Source organism: Hyperolius riggenbachi, chromosome 3 (assembly GCF_040937935.1).
Source record: "Hyperolius riggenbachi isolate aHypRig1 chromosome 3, aHypRig1.pri, whole genome shotgun sequence".
NCBI lineage: Eukaryota > Metazoa > Chordata > Amphibia > Anura > Hyperoliidae > Hyperolius > Hyperolius riggenbachi.
The window spans coordinates 38166841-38190949 of record NC_090648.1 but is presented as its reverse complement, the minus strand read 5'-3'; the positions used below and the strand labels follow the sequence as shown (position 1 = coordinate 38190949).

Below are 24109 nucleotides of genomic sequence, written 5' to 3'. Positions count from 1 at the left end.
AAGTGGTTAAACTATTGAACTTGTTATTTGTTCCTTGTACTCAGATATGTGTTTATCACCACACATAGGGCTCTATTCACAAAGGGCAGGTCAGTAAAATAATTTTCTTCGGTAAAATACCTCATCCGGTATTTGACACTTTTTTTTCCAAATTCACTTAAGTTTTCCCTCATAAGGCAGAAGTTCGGTAATATACCAAACAAGCATGCCTCAGTTCACTAATCCCTGCTCAGTAAGTGTGACTTACCAACATGTAGCAGGTCGGGAGGCAGGGGAGCTGTGTGAGGTCAGCGGGCAGGCAGGGGAGCTGTGTGTAGGACTCTGAGGTTTTCCCCACAGTGTAACCCTTTTATCCCTTTAGATGTGATGCACCAGGGGGAGCTCTTCTGTATGCTACAATACAAATAAGCACATCTAAAGGGATGCAGGGATGCCTTTTGAAAATTTCCCTCCTCTGCATTGATACGCTGAAAGTCCTACCCGATTGCCCTTCGCTTCAAATTAGCATGAGAAGCAGGCTGTGTGGCTCTCCCTATTGGCTGCCCGGCTCTCCCCAAAGGCTGTCTGTCAAATCTACCGCGCAGAGACAGCATGGAGAGAGCCAGTTATCGGCTGCTGGGAGTTGGAGAAAATTACCAAACACAATGAGGAAATCTTTGGGAATTGCAGTTTCTTGACATCTCTTGAGGCAATTACTGCACAAGTCAGTAATTTATTTTACTAGACAGTAATGTTTATTTTCTGTGCGGTGATGGGTTTAGTGAATTGGAATTTGGGAAGGTAAAATCAGCTGTTATCAGCATTACTGAATGAGGTAATGTTTTGTGAATAGAGCCCATAGGGAGTTACACAAGGGAAAAAGAAATACAGCCTATGTCTTAGTAAGATCGGCACTGTATACACATAATGGGGTAAAGAGAGTGCTGATGACCAGGGATGTATATCCGCATTCCGAATATATCCAGGAAACCCAGATATCCGAACTTTTTTATGCTATCCTATTTGGATTTGGATTCCGGACTCTCTCTCTCTCTCTCTCTCTCTCTCTCTCTCTCTCTCTCGTCAACTGCTTGGAAGGCAGCTATGCTCACCACTATACCACCGACACTACATGCTGAATTTGAAGTCTGGAAGATTCCAGGGCAAGAGTGGGAAGGATGAAAAGCTAGGTGGCCATGCAACCATTCCTGCTAACCTAAAGCTTACTTGTGTCTTACAAAGGAGTGCCTATTTTTCCGTACGGCTAAGCGGTCTCACTGACTTTTTCCTACAATGAAGCATCTGCTGTATGGCAGCAGAGTGGTGCAGTGGAAGCGTGCTGAGCCCATAACCCAGAGGTTGATAGATCGAAACAATCCTCTGCTAGGTGTACTTTGTTTTTTACACCTTGCTTTACCACATGGGCCAATCAGCGGCCATAGCCCCTTAAGAGAAAGTGTCATGAGGGCCTTGCTGTAACATAGATTGTAGTGTAACTATTTCAACTAATGTACCCTTCTAAAGCCGCATCTACACACGTAGATGCGGCTCCGATGTTCCTTATCAATCGAGCCGCTGATTTAATGATTGATAAGATCCGACAGGACGGATCTCCGCACCGCCGATTCCCTGCTCGCTCCCCGCAAGGGGACGATGGCAGGGAATCAAGCGGAAGATAAGCGGCGCCGGCGAGGACGAGCGGGGAATCAAATCCGGCGCACGCGCGGCGAGCGGGGATGCGGCAGGCATGCGCGGGGACGCGGAAGAGGCGATCTGGCGGCTAATCAAGCTGCCGGATTGGAGCCGCATCTACGCGTGTAGATGCGGCTTTAAACTTGAAGATTGTATGCAAATGTAAGCAGAGTGGTGCAGTTGAAGTGTGCTGGGCCCATAACCCAGAGGTTGATGGAGCGAAGCCATCCTCTGCTAGGCATGATTTCATTTTTGCACATCGCTTTATCGCATGGGCAAAATGGTTTCCATAGCCCTGTAAGAGAAAGTGTAATAAGGGCCCTGCCGTAACATAGATATTATGGTAGCTAAGACTACTCCTGGGCCTTTCTTGTAGTTGAAGAGATTAGTAAACTGTGACACCACACTTAAAAAAAAAAAAAGCAAACAGCAAACAGAGAAGCTTCCCCATATTGGAGCATTGGACTTGGTAAAGTCTTAAGCCAATGTGTTGTAAGACACAAGTAAGCTTTAGGTTAGCAGGAATGGTTGCATGGCAACCTAGCTTTTCATCCTTCCCACCCTTGCCCTGGAATCTTCCAGACTTCAAATTCAGCATGAAGTGTTGGTGGGCTAGTGTTGTACACGTCGATCCCACACGAGAAGGGGGTCGGGGCAACCAGATTTTTCCTGCAGGACGCCCATGCCGGCTTTAGATGCCATAACGAATTTGTGGCCGAGCTGCTGGAGTTCATACTGGGCTTCAATTGTTTTTCATTCGATGGCTTGTTTTACCAACAGATAAGGGGCACTTCCATGGGGGCGGCCTGTGTCCCTGCCTATGCGAACTTACATTTGGGGTTCTGGGAACGCTCAATTGTTTACAAACATCCGCTATGGCAGGAGCACGCCCCCCTGTGGAAAGGATATATTGATGACATACTGATGGTGTGGACAGGAACTGAGGAAGAATTGGGTGCTTTCCTTCGGGACCTGAATGATAACTCTCTCAATATTAAACTCACCTTTGTTGTGAGTAAAGAGAGTTTGAACTTCTTAGATCTCGAGGTAAAAAAGAACAATAATAGATTAATCTCCTCTAGTTTCAGAAAGCCGACAGCTGGCAATTCTGTCCTGCACGCCACAAGTTGCCATCCCCCCTGTCAGGTAAGGTCCATCCCCATTGGTGAATTCCAGCGGCTACGCCGCAACTGCAGTTCAGACGACTCCTTTGCAAGAGAATCGAGGGAGATGTATTTACGTTTTAGAGATAGGGGCTATCCTCATAAAATCCTTAAGAAGGCCCTAAAGAGAGCTTGGAACTTGGATAGGACAAATTTGCTTACAACAGATAGGTGTGGTGTTGGCCCTCCGGGAGGGTCTCGGGAGAGAGCAGTTCTAAGAATTCCAACTCCCTATGGGAGCCATTGGAGTAGTATGAAAGAAATTCTTAATAGGCATTGGCCAGTACTTACTGCATCTCCCGAGATTCGTTCTCTGGTTGGAGAATACCCACACTTAACAGCGAAGAGAGCATCTTCCCTGAGAAATCAATTAATTCAAAGCGAGTTCAAAAGAACTACCCCCACAACCTGGCTGGGAAGGTCAATACCCAATGGTATGTACAGATGTGGCCATTGTCAGGTATGTCCACTGGTAGATCGCACTAAAGAGTTCACTGACTCCCTTGGACAAAGATCCTACCAGATACAGTCCTTCATTAATTGTGCAACAGAGGGAGTCGTTTATATGCTCACCTGTCCTTGTGGTATACATTACATTGGGAAAACCACGCGCCCTTTGCGAGCCAGGATAGGTGAGCATATACGAAATGCTAGAGATCCGGAATATACGACCCCATTAGCACAACATTATAAAGATTTTCATGGAGGTGAACTGGTGGGTTCAAAGGTCAGGGGAGTTTATAAACTCAATATCTCACAAAGAAGGGGGGACTTCGATAGGATTCTAAAACAAAAGGAGTGTAGTTGGATATATAAATTGCGTACCTTGGCACCCTTGGGCCATAATGCTGATTTTGGATTACAGTGTTTTCTGTAGGATTATCTCTCCTCCGGCAAACCCCCCCCCCCCTTATGTAGAGATCTGTTTATTTGCTAAAGTGCCTCCCTTTGTCCATTAGAATTATATAACATTCTTAATAAGGTAGTATAAATGGGATGGACATATGCCCATATTAATATGGGACAATGGTCTTCTGCATGTCTTGGGAAACCTGTCCTGCCGATATGAAGTGCGGTGACTCTTTTCGTTTCGTTTTGATTTCGTTCTGATTTTGTATTGTATTTGCTCTCACCCTCGTCACCTGCCTACTGCCTAAGGGTATTTGCTATGGGCAGCGTTCCGTAATATGGGCGGCAACCATGTACCTCAGCCCGACCTCAGGTGGGTGGAGCTGGGGTGACAGATACATAAAGATCAGTCCCATCCCGTCCAAGTCACACCCTGATGAAGCGCGCTTGTGCGAAACCGGTCGGTGGGCAGAGTTAGGAGGCTCTGACGTCATACGCACTGGACAGCGTGCGAGGCCCGGCTTCTGAGCCACACAGGCTTGCCGGCGGACATTTTGATTCCTCGCCACTTACAGCCTACAGCGTACACGCTAGCGGAGTCAGTTGCTGAACTGGCATTGATCCCTTGGCTCCCAAACAGCGGAGGACCATATGGCAACATCACACGGGAACTTCCCCCGGACACAAACAGCGTGCTGATCCAAACGTGCATGGATACATCCAGGGGCAGGTAATGCGATCGACACATGCCCATGAACAGTGCTCATTCTATGCTTGTGCAAAACCTGTCCCTGTATTTACAGCTTGGTGGTGACTGTTCATCACTTGCCTCCATATTGCTTGCTTGCTGACTAACCCCATGTGCTTTGCATGATTAAGGAATACTACTATGTTTTGAGTCTGCGAATGGGACTTTGTATCACCACATGCCTCAAATAGGAGAAAAGTCGCAAGGAACCTTCACCATTATGTGGGACAATTGGATTTAATTTTGACCTTGTTGAATGGACTGGCACTTGAATCTTCCATGACACATATGATCTTTACACACGCTTCCTAAAGGACTTTGTTCAATCTAGGAGTCCGTGAAGTATATATCTCCGTTTAAGTGTTGCCATGGCCATCTCACCTTCATGACGTCATATATTTAGTGAGCCCATACTCCTTGATTGATTTTAGAGTTTTATTGTGTGTGTAGGGGGTTAATCTGCTGCAATTGCATCCGGGCTTATGTTATACGTTCAAATTTTTGTACCAATAAATTGATCTTTTTGTACCAATTTTATACTCTTTTTTGCAAAGTTATTGGTCAGATCAATTTTGTGCCTCAAACCTTTTTATGATACTGTATGCCCAGGATTTACGATCCACTTTGCACTATATGCTCGAATGCTCCTGCAATAGATTGCATTTACCCCACTTACATTCAATTTTATCTCACGATGGCTTATACTGTCACCTATGATTCAGATGAGGACATGGATGTTGCCGCCCTACGGGGTGCTGGTGGGGAGGAGGATGAGAATCTGGACGGGTTATTTAAGAGTCACCGTAATCTTCTGGTAAGGCAGGTTAAACGAACATGGAACATACGCTCATTAGAATCCTATCATAGAGTGGGTGTGGTACCTGATGGTCTGCAGGATCGTACTAGACCTGCTGGGAACTTGTTGACTGACAGATTCGTTGCAAAATGGAAAATCAAGATGAAAGAAAGAGGTTTAGAAAATGTTCAGATGGTCATAGATGAAGATAAAGCACAACTGTGTGAATTGAATTCAGCAGTTGATGAAAGCGTACAAAAACTTAATAAACATCAAGACCATCCTGATTTCCAGAAACGCAACGAGTCTCTCAGAACGTATATTGAGAAATTGCAGATAAATGTAAAAAAGACCAAATTTCAGAAATTCCAGAGGGACCGTGAAAAGTGGGACGAAAATACTGTTTTTGATCCCAGAACGCCTAATTATGGCAGAAAGGGCAGATCTAGAAGCCGCAGCAGGAGGGGGCGGTCAAAGAACCGTAAAGTTCCAAGTGAACCGGACGGCCCGGAGGATTTAGCACGCGGCCCTAGATCTGTCACTTTTGAAGGGGAAAAAGGCTCACAAAAGAATGGGAGCCAATGCCCCAAAGTGAAGATAAATAACAAAGGGGCAAATAGATCTGGATCCAACTACTCAGCGGTAGGTACGTCAAAAAACGGGGGAGGGGCTCAAACATCGGAGTCCAGTGGCGAGGAGGATGTGATTCTGACCCGGAGCAGATCCGGTCGCCAGCAATCATCAACCCACAAATAGCTAAAAATACAAACAATATCATTATTAATTTGTCCGATTTCTCTCTGGAACCCAGACACATTAGCCTCCTGGAAAGAGGATTGAGCTTTGTCCCTACAGCATTAGGAGACTGTTTTGTGGTCTATAAAGACATTGTCCTATTCCTAAGGAGACTATTACTTAAACTAATGTTTCTGGGCGAACATGAGCAAAGTCAGACAAAAACCCATTCCCACTTTCTTTCTGTTGGGGATAGACGAGCCATTGTGGAGTTGGAGTCATTAAAAGACGAAATTGATGATGGCGGGGGACCGGACGATAATCCAATTGAAGGGGAGGCACCACTCCACACCAACCTCAAACCTAGATCCAAATTTATGCCTTCTATTACATCCAACAAATATGTCTCTGTGTTCCTAGAGCTAGTAGAAGAAGATCTCAGGAAACTGGACTGGAATATGGCCCCCCCTACACAAAATATTTCTGTAGCTGAAAGGAAAGCATTACAAGAGTTACAGAATGCACCTAGTTTGGTGATCAAACCTAGTGATAAGGGGGGCAATATAGTCCTTCTGAGAGAACATGATTACATGGAGGAAATTAAAAGACAGCTCTCGGACACAGAGACATATCGAAAATTGAAATCAAATCCCTTTGAGGTCATTAAGACAAATCTAAATATGCTGCTGTACTCTGGATATGACCAGGGGGTTCTCACTAAAGATGAATATGACTATTTAGTGGTGAATGAATACACGATTCCCACAATATACGTCCTTCCAAAGATACACAAGGATCCTGTGAGACCCCCTGGTCGTCCAATTATATCAGCAGTGGATGGCCCCCTAGAAAGGGTAGGCAAATTTGTTGATAGAAAATTGAAAGGTATCGTTTCCCAACTCCCTTCATATGTACGCGATACCGCTGACGTGTTGAGGATAATTGATGAGGTCACGGTTCTCCCCGGCTCCCTCCTTGTGGGGATCGATGTGGAATCTTTGTACACGTCGATCCCACACGAGAAGGGGGTCGGGGCAACCAGATTTTTCCTGCAGGACGCCCATGCCGGCTTTAGATGCCATAACGAATTTGTGGCCGAGCTGCTGGAGTTCATACTGGGCTTCAATTGTTTTTCATTCGATGGCTTGTTTTACCAACAGATAAGGGGCACTTCCATGGGGGCGGCCTGTGCCCCTGCCTATGCGAACTTACATTTGGGGTTCTGGGAACGCTCAATTGTTTACAAACATCCGCTATGGCAGGAGCACGCCCCCCTGTGGATAAGATATATTGATGACATACTGATGGTGTGGACAGGAACTGAGGAAGAATTGGGTGCTTTCCTTCGGGACCTGAATGATAACTCTCTCAATATTAAACTCACCTTTGTTGTGAGTAAAGAGAGTTTGAACTTCTTAGATCTCGAGGTAAAAAAGAACAATAATAGATTAATCTCCTCTAGTTTCAGAAAGCCGACAGCTGGCAATTCTGTCCTGCACGCCACAAGTTGCCATCCCCCCTGTCAGGTAAGGTCCATCCCCATTGGTGAATTCCAGCGGCTACGCCGCAACTGCAGTTCAGACGACTCCTTTGCAAGAGAATCGAGGGAGATGTATTTACGTTTTAGAGATAGGGGCTATCCTCATAAAATCCTTAAGAAGGCCCTAAAGAGAGCTTGGAACTTGGATAGGACAAATTTGCTTACAACAGATAGGTGTGGTGTTGGCCCTCCGGGAGGGTCTCGGGAGAGAGCAGTTCTAAGAATTCCAACTCCCTATGGGAGCCATTGGAGTAGTATGAAAGAAATTCTTAATAGGCATTGGCCAGTACTTACTGCATCTCCCGAGATTCGTTCTCTGGTTGGAGAATACCCACACTTAACAGCGAAGAGAGCATCTTCCCTGAGAAATCAATTAATTCAAAGCGAGTTCAAAAGAACTACCCCCACAACCTGGCTGGGAAGGTCAATACCCAATGGTATGTACAGATGTGGCCATTGTCAGGTATGTCCACTGGTAGATCGCACTAAAGAGTTCACTGACTCCCTTGGACAAAGATCCTACCAGATACAGTCCTTCATTAATTGTGCAACAGAGGGAGTTGTTTATATGCTCACCTGTCCTTGTGGTATACATTACATTGGGAAAACCACGCGCCCTTTGCGAGCCAGGATAGGTGAGCATATACGAAATGCTAGAGATCCGGAATATACGACCCCATTAGCACAACATTATAAAGATTTTCATGGAGGCGAACTGGTGGGTTCAAAGGTCAGGGGAGTTTATAAACTCAATATCTCACAAAGAAGGGGGGACTTCGATAGGATTCTAAAACAAAAGGAGTGTAGTTGGATATATAAATTGCGTACCTTGGCACCCTTGGGCCATAATGCTGATTTTGGATTACAGTGTTTTCTGTAGGATTATCTCTCCTCCGGCAAACCCCCCCCCCCCCTTATGTAGAGATCTGTTTATTTGCTAAAGTGCCTCCCTTTGTCCATTAGAATTATATAACATTCTTAATAAGGTAGTATAAATGGGATGGACATATGCCCATATTAATATGGGACAATGGTCTTCTGCATGTCTTGGGAAACCTGTCCTGCCGATATGAAGTGCGGTGACTCTTTTCGTTTCGTTTTGATTTCGTTCTGATTTTGTATTGTATTTGCTCTCACCCTCGTCACCTGCCTACTGCCTAAGGGTATTTGCTATGGGCAGCGTTCCGTAATATGGGCGGCAACCATGTACCTCAGCCCGACCTCAGGTGGGTGGAGCTGGGGTGACAGATACATAAAGATCAGTCCCATCCCGTCCAAGTCACACCCTGATGAAGCGCGCTTGCGCGAAACCGGTCGGTGGGCGGAGTTAGGAGGCTCTGACGTCATACGCACTGGACAGCGTGCGAGGCCCGGCTTCTGAGCCACACAGGCTTGCCGGCGGACATTTTGATTCCTCGCCGCTTACAGCCTACAGCGTACACGCTAGCGGAGTCAGTTGCTGAACTGGCATTGATCCCTTGGCTCCCAAACAGCGGAGGACCATATGGCAACATCACACGGGAACTTCCCCCGGACACAAACAGCGTGCTGATCCAAACGTGCATGGATACATCCAGGGGCAGGTAATGCGATCGACACATGCCCATGAACAGTGCTCATTCTATGCTTGTGCAAAACCTGTCCCTGTATTTACAGCTTGGTGGTGACTGTTCATCACTTGCCTCCATATTGCTTGCTTGCTGACTAACCCCATGTGCTTTGCATGATTAAGGAATACTACTATGTTTTGAGTCTGCGAATGGGACTTTGTATCACCACATGCCTCAAATAGGAGAAAAGTCGCAAGGAACCTTCACCATTATGTGGGACAATTGGATTTAATTTTGACCTTGTTGAATGGACTGGCACTTGAATCTTCCATGACACATATGATCTTTACACACGCTTCCTAAAGGACTTTGTTCAATCTAGGAGTCCGTGAAGTATATATCTCCGTTTAAGTGTTGCCATGGCCATCTCACCTTCATGACGTCATATATTTAGTGAGCCCATACTCCTTGATTGATTTTAGAGTTTTATTGTGTGTGTAGGGGGTTAATCTGCTGCAATTGCATCCGGGCTTATGTTATACGTTCAAATTTTTGTACCAATAAATTGATCTTTTTGTACCAATTTTATACTCTTTTTTGCAAAGTTATTGGTCAGATCAATTTTGTGCCTCAAACCTTTTTATGATAGTGTTGAGCATAGCTGCCTTCCAAGCAGTTGACCTGGGTTCGATTACCTGGAAACCAAGACAAAACAAGGGAGAGGGATTTTGTTTTTTAGCTTCCAAAACGGTTTGGCAGCATTTTAAGGCCACTTCAGGTTTTCCATCCAGATATCCGAATCCAACCGTATATTGGGTTCGGATATCCGATTCTACTCGGATACCCAAAAGTTTGGATTCGGATATCTGATTCGGATCTGGATATCTGGGTATCCGGATCCGAATCTATTCGGTTTTTAAAAATTGGTATCTGAGCACCCCTGCTGCTGACTACTAATTATGGAATGCTTCATAGCAATATCTAAACTCACAGGCTTAACAGAAAAACAAAGAGAATCAATCAAATGTATTTTAACAAGTAAGAAAGAAATTGTTTATGCCACTAAATCAAAAAAACACCTGATTTTACCTCCAACCTGGGTTGTTGGATATAAATTCAAAGCAGGTTTTAAACTTGAATGCAGAATTCCACAAAAAAAAGCTTTCAAGCTATAAGTAAAGGGATTGAGATCAGAATTCCAGGTAAAAAAATCCAGGTACAGATTGCAGGACCAAGACATGGGTTAAGATCACAATTTTAGGTACATAGCAAGGTCCAGGGTTCAAGTTAAAAGTCTAGGTTCACAATTCCAGTTACAAGTAAGGGGTTAAGATCAGGAGTTGAAGGTACAAGACTAGGTTTGTGATTCCAAGTTAAGATCATGATTCTACGTGCAAGGTAGAGTTCAGAGATCCAGGTACTACATTGGGTTCATGATGCCAAGAACAAAACTGGGTTCAAGGTCAAGTACAGTGTTGGGTTAAAGTCAGAATTCCAGGCACAAGGCAAGATTAAGACAAGGTTATAGATTCCAGGTACAAGACAGGACTAAAGGATGCATAAAGTGAAAAATGTTATTGCTGATTTATTTACCTGGGTGTCCTCCAGCCCCTAGAAGCCTCTGGGTCGGTTGTTGCAGGTTTGCCATCGGCCACTCTTCTGGGGTCCCCTCCACAGAGGCAGCCTCTGCGCGTGCGCCAAATACATGCACGTGCTGCTCAAGGTCATGCTCCCATTGCTGGGAGCATTCTGTGCAGTGCCACTGCAGTACTACTGCACCTGCGCAGAACACTCCCGGTGATGCACTCACGCATGCACAGAAGCTGAGGGGACCCCAGAAGAGTGGCTGATGGTGGAACTGCAGCGAGGGACACATAGGTTCCTAGGGGCTGGAGAAAGCCCCAAGTAAGTAAATCAGTGATAACATTTTTTGCCACATGTATCCTTTATGATCAGGATTTCCGATACAAGAGAGAGTTTGAAATGCTTTAAAAAGTGCTTTAAAAATACAAACAAATTAAAGTACACATAAATGACCAGCCCTGCTGCCTGCCAGGAGCGTGAGTATACAGACAAATGCTGGCCAGCCCCCCTACACCTCTATCCCTGCTGTGTTTATCTTCCCTGGCTTAACTGAAGTCTGTGTCGCATACATTCGCAAACTGTGGGGGATCATGATTTCATTTCCTGTATAATATTTTTTATTATTTGTATCCCATTGTAGACATCAGTGTGCAGTGAGAGCTGTCCTCCAGGGTTTCGGAAGACTGCAAAAAGTGGTCAACCTATTTGCTGCCATGATTGTGTCCCCTGTCCTCCAGGAGAGGTCTCCAACCAGACAGGTATGTCAGAACAAAACAACAAGAAGATGATCCTTACCTCAAAGTCAGCTTCCACACATTTTATAAAGGCTATGGCTCTACGGGAGGTGGGGGTCATGACATTACTAAGGGGGGGGGGGGGGCACAAGGTTGTATGGGGGGTACTTGTATATACTAAGGGAAAGGTCTCTATTAGGGGGTGTGTGGCTATTATGTTATCTTGATGGAGGGAGCTCATGGTTTTCACATTTGCCTTCAGAGGGTCATCATCATGGCAACACGCCCATATAACCATTTACCCACCTTAAAGCACTGCCTGGCATACCTATTGATATAGCTACACAAGCAAAAGGTAATGTGTGATACTTTTATTCACCAGGTTGATAGGAGCTGTATTATTGTGATCTCACACCTTTACTGTAGACCTTCTGGTAAAAGCAATGATTAGATGTGTTCAAGCCTTAAGGAAGTGAAAGCACATTATACATTTGTAATTCATGTGCCAAGGAAGCAGAACTCAGGCAGCAAGCAGATTATTTTGGCAGGCGCTCACAGCTGTGCTGCACCTGACCTGGGCACCAGCATAGAGGATTTTTTTTTACATCTATAGTGGCACAGCAGAAATACAGTGTTATTCGGGGTGCCAGCAACAGCTGGACCCCAAATTACTTCTCCCTCCAAGTCGCTGTGAGGGGAAATAGTATTTAACACCACCCAGAATTTCAGTGGCAGCATGGTAAGCCGTCATTTAGCTCACCCTGTGCCCAATGACTGGGTGGTGACTACATACATATTACTATGTATCATCCAGCTGTGCTTTGTTCCAAAAATGCAAAACAGGAATCCGTACTGATCTATAGCTGGGTATGAATGCTTTGAATTGAGTTCAGGGGACAAATGGGCTAGAACAACAGCTTTATACAATTGATTATGTGTGGTCTGGCCAGGGACCATTGCACTAAATGTAACAAGTAAAATGATAATCTAGTTCAGCTCATATGGTAACACCAGTTATGGTCCAGTGTCAGTCACGGAGAGAATTCGAAGATATAACAACAAAAGTTGTTTAGATAATACCTTTGATGTCTAACTGTACAATAATTTATTGAAAGCTTCCAAAAATGTCTTCTTCATGGATGAATTAGAACTGAATCCAAACTGTGCCACCAGTTCTGAATCATGCCTGAAGAAGAAACTTAAAGTTATGGAAGCTTGCAAGAACATATTGTACAGTTAGTTTTTAAATATATCACCTAAACACGTTTTGGTGTTATTTGTTGACACCCTGATGTATTTTGTGGTCAAAAAGCAAACATTACAAGAGGGAAGAGTGAGAAGAAGGGATAGAGAGTGGAGAAAGGTATTGGCTGGGGAGGTACATAGTTATGGGGGAGATAATAGGTAACATAGAAGCAAGAAAATGACTAAATCCTTTTCAAAATTACCTTTCAGACTCAATTGATTGTTTGAAATGTCCATGGGATCAGTGGCCAAATTCATTGAAATCCACATGTCTTCCGAAGCCAATAGAGTATCTGTCATATGAAGACCCACTTGGACAAACCTTAACTGCTATAAGCCTTGTGTCCTTTTTGGTTCCAGTTACCATCATGAAACTTTTTATACAGTTCAAAGACACCCCTTTAGTTAAAGCTAACAATTATTTGGTTAGTTGTCTTCTCTTGGTCTCCCTCTCGCTGTGCTTTCTCTGCCCTTTGGTTTTCATCGGTTACCCTCAGACTCAGAAGTGTCTTCTGCACCAGGTGGCTTTTGGAATGGCTTTTTCTTTCTGCATCTCCTGCATTTTGGCCAAGACCTCCATTGTGATATTTGCTTTTATAGCCACCATGCCAGACAGCAATCTTAGAAAGTGGGCAAATCCAAAGGTGTCCTACATAATCATAGCAGTTTGTTCTTTCACACAACTTGTATTGTGTGTGGTTTGGTTGTATTGTGCTCCTCCTTTCCCAGAATATAACATATGGTCCAAACCTGGCTTTATCATTGCTGAGTGTAATGATGGGTCAGTCATTGCCTTTTGGACCATGTTAGGTTACCTCTTTCTTCTGGCCACCATTAGTTTCATTGTGGCTTTTCTGGCTCGAAGACTCCCAGACAGCTTCAACGAGGCCCAGTACATTACCTTCAGCATGTTGGCCTTCCTCAGTGTCTGGATATCTTTTATCCCAGCATCCCTCAGTGCTCAGGGCAAATACACTGTGGCCATGGAGATCTTTGCCATCTTGGCCTCCAGTTGGGCTCTGGTCATCTGTATGTTCCTTCCTAAATGTTTCATTATAGTATTCAGACCCAATATGAACACTAGAGATTTTTTAATAAGAATCCATATTTACAATAAATAAATAACAAACACATTTTGTGAGAGCTTCTATTACAAAAAAATGAGAATTTCTAATAACAAGTAAGAATTGTTGAATCTCAGCCACACACAAAGGAGAGCTGAAGCTTACATTGATTTACCATATATTAGAAATAGTCAATAATTCCAAAATAAAAAGAAAATTTGATTGGTCCAGTTCCAAGCTGAATACAGTTTGCATTACATTTGTATGCAAGCCATAATTATTATAATCGTATTCATCTTTTCTAAAAAAAAAATAAAAAAAATAATGCAACTGTAAACTAGACGTTAATAATAATAGAACATCTTAAAACTAATTAACATCTATCTATATGCAAATTATATATACAGTATGTATTATAAAAGGGGAGGGGAGGGTATTCTCATTTTGCACATGTAAAAGTTATATAGATCTAAAATAAATATATATGTTAATATGACACAGTTGTGTGATTTATTTAATTTTTTATTATTATTCTCAGAAATAAATGTTTTTTTTTTAATATCTTTTTTATATTTTATTTATTTATTTTATTATATTTAATTAATTTAAATTTAATTATTGATTTAAACAAGTTATGCAGTAATGGAGCTGTACTGAAGAAGATTAAATATGGTCAAAAGAAATGGTGTTCATGGCATTAAGATGTTTAGCTCAGTTTATAAAGGCTTGCTGAGATTGTGATGATTTCAGGTAACAGTTTTTGATCATTGGTTGTACAAACTATCAGCTAAGCGGCCTATTTGGTTCCGTGACTGGGCGGTGGGGGGGGGGGGGAAGCATCCGCTCAAAAGAGGCACCCACAAATTAGAACGCTAGATAAATACACCAGTTGAATATCAGTAATCATATATATATAATGTTGATGCCTCTCCTGGCAGAATGGGAAAGTTTTGCTGTCGACTGTCAGTGTCAGTGCTTAGACAGAATGGAAGCTACATCTCCTTCCTCTCTGACTGGAGTGGGTTCTCCCCATGTGTACGAAAGTGCAAATAAGTCCATGAGGATTCCATTGAATAATAAAGGCTAAATCTTCACCAGGTTATGTAAAAATCCAGTATACATACCTAATACCTGAATTCTTACTGTATATATTTACAGTGCATCTGGAAGTATTCACAGCACATTACCTTTTTCCACATTTTGTTATGTTACAGCCTCATTTTTTTCCCCTCACATAACAATGGCAATGTGAAAAAAGTTTATTTGAGGTTTTGACACATTTATTTAAAAAAACAAAAAACAAAAACTGAGAATCACATGTACATAAGTATTCACAGCATTTGCTATGCAGCTCAAATTTGATCTCCCTGATCATCCTTGTTTTTGCAGCTTAATTGGAGTCCACCTGTGGTAAATTCACTTGATTGGAAATGATTTGGAAAGGCACATGCCTGTCTATATAAGGCCCCACGGTTGACAGTTCATTTCAGAACACAAACCAAGCATGAAGTCAAAGCAATTGTCTGTAGACCTCCGAGACAGGATTGTCTCATTGTACAAATCTGGGGAAGGTTGCTAAAATATTTTTGCTGCTTTGAACGTGCCAATGAGCACAGTGGCCTTCATCATCCATAAGTGGAACAAGTTCAAAACCACCAGGACTCTTCCTACAGCTGGCTGGCCATCTACACTGAGCCATCAGGGAGGAGACCAAGAACTCGATGGTCACTCTGACATACCACCTGAAGTTTGCCAAAAGGCACCTGAAGGGCTCAGATAATGAGAAACCTAACTACACATGCTATATAGGTTATTTTTCATGGAAATGTTTTATATGACAAAATGTCACAGGCATACTTTACCTAAGAGCAATCAGAAAAAATTGTTTTTAATTTTGGTAGTCCGGCGGCGGCCACACAAGCACTCTAAAGAATGAGGATATAACCCTTGGCCTAAAAAGTTTTTACACTCCTGGCTTAGGCATTTCCACAATACAGGCCCACTAATATCTTTCCAAATAAGGCAGACCCAACCCCCGGGAGTCGGGAGGGACAGTGTTATGAGGGAGATTCTGTGTCCCTTGTCATTCCATGGAAAACATCCTATAATTTTGTTGGCATCTCTGAAGAATTCACTTGGTAAGGGGACAGGATTATGGTGCAAAAATAATACATTGCTGTAGGTAGGACCTTCGATCTGTAGCCTGCAATCTTACCAGATATTGTTAATTCAAAGGGAAATAGCCTTCAACAATGGAGGGAATATGGTCTTTCGTCCAGTGACATCCACACAAAAGGGTACTAAAAGAAACTTTTAAAATAAGTTTCTCAAAAAAAAAAAAAAATCAACCAGCAAATCATTTTTTGGTGGGAAAATGGCATAGGTGTCTCCCAAAAGATAATATGACCAGTCCTGCTCGTCAGGATTCCGGATATCCGGGTAATCCGGATATCCAAACTTTTTTACACTATCTGGATCGGATTCAAGATTTCAGATTTCTCTAGAAATCTGGCTAGCTATCTGCGGATATTTGGCCGCATAACCCGGATATCCAGGGATATTGCGGATATCCGGATCCGAAATACTGTAACTAAGGAGCTGACGTCCTAGAGCCAATCAGAGGGCTCCCAGCAGAAGCCCTAGTAACCAATCAGAGAGGGGAACCCTAGCCAGCCCCACCTGACCTCATTGAGTAAGTCAGAGGGCTCCCAGCTTAAACCCTGGCATCCAATCACAGAAAGGAACACTGGCCAGCCCCCCTGTATAATAAGGAGGGCTCAGGGCTGCCATAATGAGACATATCGTCTTAGCTTGCTGAATGCTCCCTGAGAGACATGCTCCAGTGCTGGTGGCCTAGCAACTAAGGGCTGTACACAGTTATAAACCTAAAGCTGTTCAGTGATTAACCCCTTCACTACACTATTGTTAAATCGTTAATTAGCTTGATTGATGTCATAATGTGACAGTCAGAATGTGTGCTCCAGTGCTGCTGGGCCAAGAGCTGTACACAGTGATAAGCTGTTCAGTGATTAACCCGTTCACTACTATCATTACACTATTGTTAAATCATTAATTAGCTTGATGTTATTTGTGTGATAATCAGAGTGTGTGCTGCAGGCAGCTGCTATGTGTCTGTGTGTGTGCTGTGCACAGACCAGGCCAGCTGCTGCCTGCTGGCCAGCTATTAGCCTTAGGTATAGGTTAGGGATTAGGGAATAGGATTACTGTGTTATTGTGTAGTTAGTACTGTAGTACTGGAGTCAGTGTGCTAGTAGTTGTTAGAGTAGTAGTACTACTGTGTTAGCTTTCTACAGAACTGTTGTGCAGTGAGCAGTGGCAGTGTGACAGTTAGTTTGCACTAGTGTCTTCTCCTCTGCTGTCTGACTGTCACTCAGCACTTGGCACATGTCACGTGGCACTAGGCACGTGTCACTTGCCAAAAGTCACATGGCACTTGCCAAGTGTCACATGGCACTTTCCACGTGTTACGTGGCACTCAACACGTTTCCCGTGGCACTTGCCAAGTGTCACGTGGCACTTGCTAAGTGAGACGCGCTAAGTGCCAATTGCAACTTGCCACTAGTGTTGGGCGAACACCTGGATGTTCGGGTTCGGGCCGAACAGGCCGAACATGGGCCAGATGTTCGGCATGTTCGGCCCGAACGCCGAACTCAATGGAAGTCAATGGGACCCCCGAACATGGGGGCCCTATGGGGTCGCAGGCATAAGGGGGGAGCATGCCCCGGTCGCGGGGGGGGGGTCGGAAATTCCCCCCACCCCCTCCGCTAGCGCTCCCCCCTCTGCCCGCTTCCCCATAAAAAAAAAGTTATAGTACCTGGTGCCTGGTGGCTGGCAGTGGAGTGAGGAGGAGGAGGAGGAGTCCGAGTAGCAGAGTGGCGTTGAGGCCGGGCAGCGGGCGGTTCAGCGCTAGTACCCTTGTGGTACTTCCGCCCTTTCTCTGACCTCACGTCCTCTGCATACGAGGGTACGCATCACGCGTACCCTCGTATGCGTCATCACGCAGAGGACGTGAGGTCAGAGAAAGGGCGGAAGTACCACAAGGTACTAGCGCTGAACCGCCCGAACCGCCCGCTGCCCGGCCTCAACGCCACTCTGCTACTCGGACTCCTCCTCCTCCTCCTCACTCCACTGCCAGCCACCAGGCACCAGGTACTATAACTTTTTTTATGGGGAAGCGGGCAGAGGGGGGAGCGCTAGCGGAGGGGGTGGGGGGAATTTCCGACCCCCCCCGCGACCGGGGCATGCTCCCCCCTTATGCCTGCGACCCCATAGGGGGGCAGTATTCGGCCGAACAGGGCCCTGTTCGGCCGAACAGGGGCCCTGTTCGGCCATGTTCGGCCATGCATTCAACAGTTCGGGCGAACCCCGAACAGTTTGGCCGAACACCACCAGGTGTTCGGCCGAACTCGAACATCACCCGAACAGGGTGATGTTCTGCAGAACCCGAACAGTGGCGAACACTGTTCGCCCAACACTACTTGCCACGTGCGGCATGCTCCTGGCACACATTACACCTGCAGCTGCTGCATTGCCCTGCTCCTGCTGCCTGTGCAGCTCCAAATGCCAGGCCAGGGTGCAACAGGCCACTGATACCACCTATATTTAACCCAAAACACAATTGCTGCATAATTTTTTGGAGGTGTCTTGGCTGAAAACTGTCATGTCCCAGTTGTGCGGTTGGACTTTGGACACAATGTGGGCTGCACGACCGCTGTCTGAAACCTAGCCCTAATGTTAATTGACAGCCATTTTTTTTGGGGGGGGGGATTTTAAGTCCCCACATCATCAATTAGTGTTCCCCTTTACAAAATAATGATGCTATATGCCTCATATACCCTAAAAAACGGTTTAAAGCAATTGAAAGGCCACTTCCTGTTTTTCTATCCAGATACCCGAATTTGCCCAGATATCCCGGATACTAGGGTTGTATATCCGATTTGGATTCGGATTGGAACATTTTGAACTCGAATATCTGACCCGGATCGGATATCTGGGTAACCGGATCCAGGTCAATCCAGATTTTGAAAAGAGGTATCCGAGCAGCACTGAATATGATGAAGTACAAGAGGTATTCTTGTGGAAAAACAATATTTCTCAGTTTTTATTTTCATCTGAGCAAAAAGTGTCCAGTCCAAAATTATTCATACCCTTCACTAACTGTCACAGTCTGTAGGAAAATGCAAAGTTCTATGCCATTCCAAATAGTGCAAGCTGTTCTAAAGCATCCTAAATACCCTGATTACTTGCTGGCTGAATAAAAGTAACTTTAAGTCAAAATTTGCCAGGGGTATTGTCAGCACTGTATATATATATATATATATATATATATATATATATATATATATATATATATATATATATATATATATACTGTATATCACTAATAAAATGAGCTTCAGCTTTTTTTTCCCCTTAAACAGCTGCAGGGGATCCCTAAACAGGAGAAGTGTCTTAATTTGATTACCAGGGAGATTGGAGGCTCGTAAGATGTTCTCTGCAGAGAATTCTTTTTTTTTTTAACTGCTAAGCTTACCCAGAAGGGACATATGGCTAGGTATATATATATATATGCAATAGTGATGTATATACAAAGAAAGAATACGTACGTATGCAGAACGAAGCAACTGACAGTATGACCAATCAGACACTGAAGACTTAATATAATCATTGCAGTTAAGAGTCTCATGGTATAAAAAGAAGCAATAAACCCAGCTGGATGAGCAGGGTGGCCTCATATAATGCAGTGAGTATTAATGACACAGGCTGTCCCTCTACCATGCTGTATTCCAATACAAGGATATATACTGTATATCAAGAACATTGAAGAAATATTCATAAAAAGTATCCTTCAAGGAACATTTTCCATAGAAAAGAATGGCACACATACAGCAGTGATTAACATCAAGATTAGTGCAATTGTAAATATTGAAGCCTCAATATTTATGATTTTTTTTTATGAATATTTTTGCACAAGTGTTGTCAAAGATTTATTGTATTTTTATATATACATTTTTCAAGTTTCTTCAATGTTCTTGATATACGTATCCTTGTATTGGAATACAGTTTATAAGGGTGTTGTGGCACGCCTCAGAGGATATTGTTCTTTTCGATTCCCTCTATACAGAATACCTCTACCATGCTTCACACTTATTCACAACCACAAGTCCCTGCACACACCTACAAGGAAACCAATATACTCTATTCTTCATGCCAAATTTGTTCATTTATTTTAGCTGCTAAGGGTCTTTTTCAAACTTAATCAGTTCCTCTCAGTTATAACTGAAAGAAAACTGATTTTCAAAGTAATGTCCGTGTTTTCCTATGGCTCAGTTCCCAATGTACATTTTTTAACTGATAGCTTTTTCACAATGCACTGCTATTGGAGAAAAAAAAATGCGTACTAAGGGGGCCCTTATACTTTATGTGTATAACCAGATTTTCTGTGTGAATACATGCCCAGAACTTACAGGCCTCAGCCACAGAGCCCCGTGTTTCCTACCAGTAATGAGCGAAAATGCCAATATCGTTTTTGTACTAATTTTCTCAAAAAAAAAGTTAAACTTTTTTTGCGTGAAAATTCCATTGAAAATGTGTTTGGTTATTTTTCGTGTTTTCGCAGTAAAAATGTTTTTGTGTGTTGTTGTGCTTGTTACAATTTTTCACTGTAAAAATAACCTTTTTCCGTGTTTGTGTGGTAAAAATAAAGATTTTTGCGAAAATGTGAAGATACAAGCCTAAGTTTGGCAAACATTTCTCAAAATTTGAAAATAGCATTTTTGCATTTTTGATGCGAAAATAATTTCGGTGAAAATTTGCAAGCAACACTGTTTCCAAATTTGCAAGCAACACTGTTTCCTACAGCATTATTTTCAGAACAGATACTAGCAATCTACAGCAGTTACTATATAATAGCACTCTGACACATTCTGAGCATACAAGTCTAGCTTAATCCTTTTAAACTTTGATTCTCCTTTCTTACAGGCTTTCATTGGCTCCTGACCGTGTCTATTAATGTGTAAGCCAATAGAGTTGCTTACATTGATAGACACGGCTATGAGCCAATGAAATCGGCTCCTTAACCACTTACAGGGCTCTGCAGTGATAGAGACTGGCAGGGCAAGTGAGCTGCGACGGGAGACGATCGGGAGACAGCGGTGAGATCAGCGGTAGAGACAAAAATGGCGGATGCACACAGTTGAAATCTACACCCCGGCAGCGACAACAGCATCAACACCGGGCGTAGATTTCAATTAGCGCTGTCTGAAAGTCGTTAATGAACCAAGTTGTAAGGACCAAAACATTGGCCCAAAAGTTGATGTCCCGGCTTATACTCGAGTCATAAGCAATGTCTCCCTCATCCCGTACCCTCCACCATAACACAAAAAATGCATCTGCGTATGCAGAGTGGTGGTGCCTCTACGATTAGAGTCTGCACTCTCCCTGGGTGCTACTGGTAAACTGTGGTGGTTGTGTAAACCCCCACCTGCCAGAGCAGAAATTGTAGCACACCTCTTTATGATCCCCCAGAGTGTCCCAATGTCCCCCAGCATATGTAAATTACTTGTGGTTATATAACTCCTGGTTTCCAGCCCGTAGTGTTAACAGTATGCTATCACTACTGCATGGTCCGGTAACCAGGAGCGACAGAACCACAAGTAATGTACATATGCCGGGAGACAATCGAGGGGGAACATAAAGAGGTATGCTACAACTTCTGCTCTGGTGGGCTGGGGGTGACGGGACCACCACCGTTTACCAGTAGCACTCAGGGACAACGCAGACACTGATCATAGAGGGAAATTTATAAACACCTACTGGGAAAGAACTGGAATAAATCAAGGGCAACCTGGATTTGTGACATTTTTTTAACTATGAGTGCATATAGGTGATTACAATCACACAGTGCTTTGTTCTGTGCCATAGGCCAGTGATCTGCAAACTTGGCTCTCAGGCTGTTAACCTGCTGGGCGTTCTGATCGTTTTTTCACCCAATTTTTTTATATCATGTAGCTAGTCTAGCGCTAGCTACATGATTCTCCCCTTGCTGCTGACTCCCTCCCACCCTTCCGATCACCGCCGGCAATCACGCCCATAAGAAAATCCCGTTCTGAATGGGATTTGCTTTAGGGCTTCCCCCGTCATCATGGCGACGAACGGAGTGACGTCATCGACGTAGTGACATCACAGGGACTCCCGGTCCACCCCAAAGCGCAGCCTGGCGGCAATTGGCCAGGCTGCGCACGGGGTCTGTGGTGGGGGCCCTCTTTCGCGTCGGGTAGCGGTGGATCGGCGGCGAGCGGCAGCGATCGGGTAGAACACGCAGCAAGCAAAGTGCTTGCTGCCTGTTTAAAAAAAAATATTCAAATCGGCCCAGCGGGGCCTGAGTGGTGCCCTCTAGCGTCTCTGGACGAGCTCAGCTCGTCCAGAATGCTTGGGAGGTTAAGGAACTACAAGTCCCACAATGCATTGCAGGAGTCTGACAGCCACAGTCATGATTCATAAAGGCAAATGCATTGTGGGACTTGTAGTTCTTTAACAGCTGGAGAGCCAGTTTTGCAGATCACTGCCATAGGCTACTGCATTTCTCACCCTCAACTTATACTCGGGTCAAGGTTTTTTTTCCAGTTTTCTTTTTGTTGGGTCATAGTTGGGAGGACAGCTTATACACGGATTGGCTTATACTCGAGTATACATGGTACATATATTTACATAGATCTATAAAATAGCATGTGGATTTTGCATGTGATTTCGCATAGGCAGGGTATATGCGATTTTAACCATGTTACTGCCTGTGTCAATTTACATTACTTTCAATGTGAAATCGCACGCGAAATCGCGGGAAAAAATGCATGCAACAAACGCATGCAATTTCCCTATTAAATACATTGCCTGCGAATCGCCTGCATTCCACACGCAGGCGAATTCTGCGAGCTCTGCCATGCAGAAAAATCCTGCACAGAAAAACGCAGATAAAAACTGATAAGTGGAAACAGGGCCATCCACTTGTATTGGTTATGCGAATCCGCATGCGGACAACGCATGCAAATTCGCTCTAGTGGAAATGGGCCATTAGAGTCATGCTTCTGTCTGCTTTTCAGCAATGCATTTCAGTCTGTAGCCTTGCTGTGTTGATAAAATGCAGACAGAAGTACCCTAGTGTGTTCAGATTGCTGGCTGCATTATTCTACATTTTGTAATTCTATTCTGATCGTATGAGGTTTACAGACATGGGTACACAGAGTTTAAAATATAAATTGCAGGTAGTACTTTAGAATAATGCATTGCAATACAATTTTATGTATTGCATTTTCTCAATTTTCTCTGTGTTTCTTGCTGCCTGAACAGAATCCCAAAGCGCAATCACTGAAACATCGCAGAAAAATTACATTGCAAAATCGCAATTGCATCGGGATTTGCGATTGCTTTTTGCTGTGTCCAAAAACCTGTAAACAAATAATAAGAAATGAAAAAAAGACTGCATCTGCTGCAATCCAAAATTGCACTGCTTTTTAAATGTGTTTTCCCATTTAAATTTTAAAATGGATTTTCTCAAAAATCATAAGGTCTTTTTTTATCATGTTGCTTAAATTCTGCTTGATAGCCATACCAACTTTGGTGTTGATGTCATGTACTGACGATTTGCAACCAACCATAAAATTCAGCCCCATAGACTTGCAAATGCAAATGCCAAAAAAAAAAAAAATTTAAAAAAAATTTGCAAACATTTTTGCTTAGGAAAATTAGGCAAATATGCTGCAAAATCAGAGCCAGGGAATTCACCTTCTCATTCCTACAGTTGTTGTTGACATTGCAGTTGAGGGAGGTGAGGTTTCATGGTTGCCACATATGCTTTGGGTGAGGTGAGTCATGGTGGCTGTACTGTTATAGGGGGGATGGGGTATCACAAGGCTACTCTTCTTACTTTACTTTGGCAAGTGGGCTGACACTGGTCATGGTGGTCATCAAAAACGGAAGGGCCACTTCAAAATTTAACTAAGGGTCACCATGATTAGGAGTTACATCCCTGGCCAAATTGTGTCCTTCAAAGAATTACAGTATTTGTTTATTTCATGTATTACAGCATGCAGGTGAGGACCTGCATTGCAATATGCTTCATCCTTCTCTTTCATGTCCATCTAAGCCACCACTGCCATGGACATCAGTGCAGGCTGAACATCTCAGAGCTTCAGGAGGTCAAACAACCTGGGGACATTATGATTGGAGTGGTGCTACCTCTTCATCTTGGGTCTTCCTCTCCCAGTACCTCCTTCACTGCCAGACCGTCTGAAATCACCTGCTCACTGTAAGTAGAGTTGTATTCCCTGCTAACATGTGTCATTTTTAAAAGATTCTGGAACTGCATACATTAAATCAATTTAGGTTATCAATGAGAATATGTTACTAAAAAT

At 43.7% G+C, this 24109-nt stretch overlaps 1 protein-coding gene across 1 annotated transcript in view; it reads left to right on the top strand.

Annotated features, from left to right (window-relative positions):
* LOC137562062 (extracellular calcium-sensing receptor-like) overlaps window positions 1-13736 on the top strand; it is a 36375-nt gene extending 22639 nt beyond the window's left edge. Inside the window, exons 5-8 of the mRNA XM_068273401.1 lie at window positions 4259-4413; window positions 6132-7389; window positions 11277-11394; window positions 12826-13736. Of these exons, the coding sequence (XP_068129502.1) occupies window positions 4259-4413; window positions 6132-7389; window positions 11277-11394; window positions 12826-13736 (2442 nt within the window). The remainder of the gene's footprint in view (window positions 1-4258; window positions 4414-6131; window positions 7390-11276; window positions 11395-12825) is intronic.
* Window positions 13737-24109: the final 10373 nt, after the last annotated feature.